The sequence below is a fragment of the Plasmodium sp. gorilla clade G2 genome, assembly GCF_900097015.1.
Source record: "Plasmodium sp. gorilla clade G2 genome assembly, chromosome: 13".
Taxonomy (NCBI): domain Eukaryota; phylum Apicomplexa; class Aconoidasida; order Haemosporida; family Plasmodiidae; genus Plasmodium; species Plasmodium adleri (nom. inval.).
Window position 1 is genome coordinate 110001 of NC_041705.1, and position 1934 is coordinate 111934.

At 17.0% G+C, this 1934-nt stretch overlaps 1 protein-coding gene across 1 annotated transcript in view; it reads left to right on the forward strand.

The window, feature by feature from the left end:
- Positions 1 to 1626, forward strand: part of PADL01_1302500 (conserved Plasmodium protein, unknown function) — a gene marked incomplete at both ends in the record, with an annotated part of 3826 nt that extends 2200 nt beyond the window's left edge. Inside the window, one exon of the mRNA XM_028683548.1 lies at positions 1 to 1626. This exon is cut by the window's left edge and continues 1208 nt beyond it. Coding sequence (XP_028539715.1) covers positions 1 to 1626 — 1626 coding nt within the window.
- Positions 1627 to 1934: the final 308 nt, after the last annotated feature.

Here is a 1934-nt window from a genome sequence, read left to right on the forward strand (position 1 = left end):
AAAATGACCTTAACACATTTAGATAATACAAGAAAACAAAATATATACTTACCAATTTGTTATACTAAAAATAATAAAAATATAAAACAAAATAAAGCATATTTTATTTATTCATATGGTTCTTGTTTTACATCTCCTCTATGGTTTTTTCATTCTCTACAAAATTTGAAAGAAGGACAACAAATTATTATACCAATTGCAAAAAATAAAAACATGTTTAAACAAAGCCAATTTCTTTATCATATCATATATGAAAATGTAGGAATAACAAACAATGTAGAGAACAATCAAAAGGATAATAATAATAATAATAATAACAATAATAATAATAATAACAATAACAATAATAATAATAATAATACGAATCATCAAATAAATACACAAGAGAAACAAGGGGCAGACACAAAAAAAAATTTGTACACTCTAAATAGTTCTCATGAAAAAAATATAAAAACAAACAATCATGCATACAAACAAAATAACAAACATAAAAACAATTTTATAGAATCACTTATATCCAACCGAAATCAAGGTAAAGGTTTTTATCTTATTAAAAAATTTAAAAAAAATCATGTCAACAAATTTTGTAATGACTTCTTTAAATTGCATCAACATTATATGGAAAAAAATAAACACGAAAAAAAAATTAAAAGTATCAAAAATATTAAAAATATTAAAAATATTAAAAAATTATTAAATGTCCATAACAAAATCAACTATTATCATAACTTGTTCATGCATTTTAAATTTAAACTTTTTCATAGAAAAATTATAAAAAGAAAAAGAAAAAATATACCAATAAGCACAAAAAATATTATCAATAATAAATTATTACAAATATGTATGACTCAACAAAAAGAAGAAAAAAAAAAAAAAAAAAAACAAGATAAAAATCATAAAAAGACAAATGATCTCTATAAAGAACAATATAAAAAAAAATATAATTCTACTAAAAGTTTTGAAAAAAAATTAAAAAATGTATATTTTGATCGCTTTTTTTATAACAAAGATACTATATTAAAAATAAAAGTTATTAAAATTATTTGTAAAAAAAAAGATCCATGGAATATGAATATATCAGAACAAATAGAAAATATTAAAATTTATAATGATATGGGTAATAAATTTACTCAAGCCAAATTATATTACGCTGCTTCAATTCAATATAAAAAAGCTTTTGATATATGTAGATTTTCAAAAATATATAATTTAATATTTGAAGAAAAAAAAAAATTACAACATATACTTAATGATTATCAAAATAATAATCATACTGAACAAACACAAGAACTAAATTATCAAAGACAACTACTATCATATATTGAAAAAATAATAACTAATTTATCTATTACATTTTATAAAATCAATAATTACAATGAATGTATAATATATGCTGAAAAAGCCTTTATTATTAACCCACAAAATGTAAAAGCTATTTATTGGAAAAATATGTCATATTTAGCTCAAAATAAATATACACAAGTTATTCAAAATTTAAATAATCCTTTTTGTTTAAACAATGAAACATTATTAAAATTATATAATTCTGCTAGGTTCATAAAAAAAAAACATGATACAAATTTTAATTCTCTATTTTATGCTATGTATGATAACAAAAAAATATAATACATAAAGGAAAAGACATATATATATATATATATATATATATATATATATATATATATATATATATCAAAGGTTATATTTAAATTACATTGATGAATATATATTTTTTGTTACTTATTTTTTTATATTATTTTATATTATTTTAGAGTTTTTTTTTTTTTTTTTTTTTTTTAAAGTTCTCTATATGTAACAATATATATATATATTTATTATTTATGACGTTTTAAGGGTAAATTCAAAAAAAAAAAAAAATTTTTAAATTTCAGATATATATTTACAATTCATAAATAATATATATATATTTATAA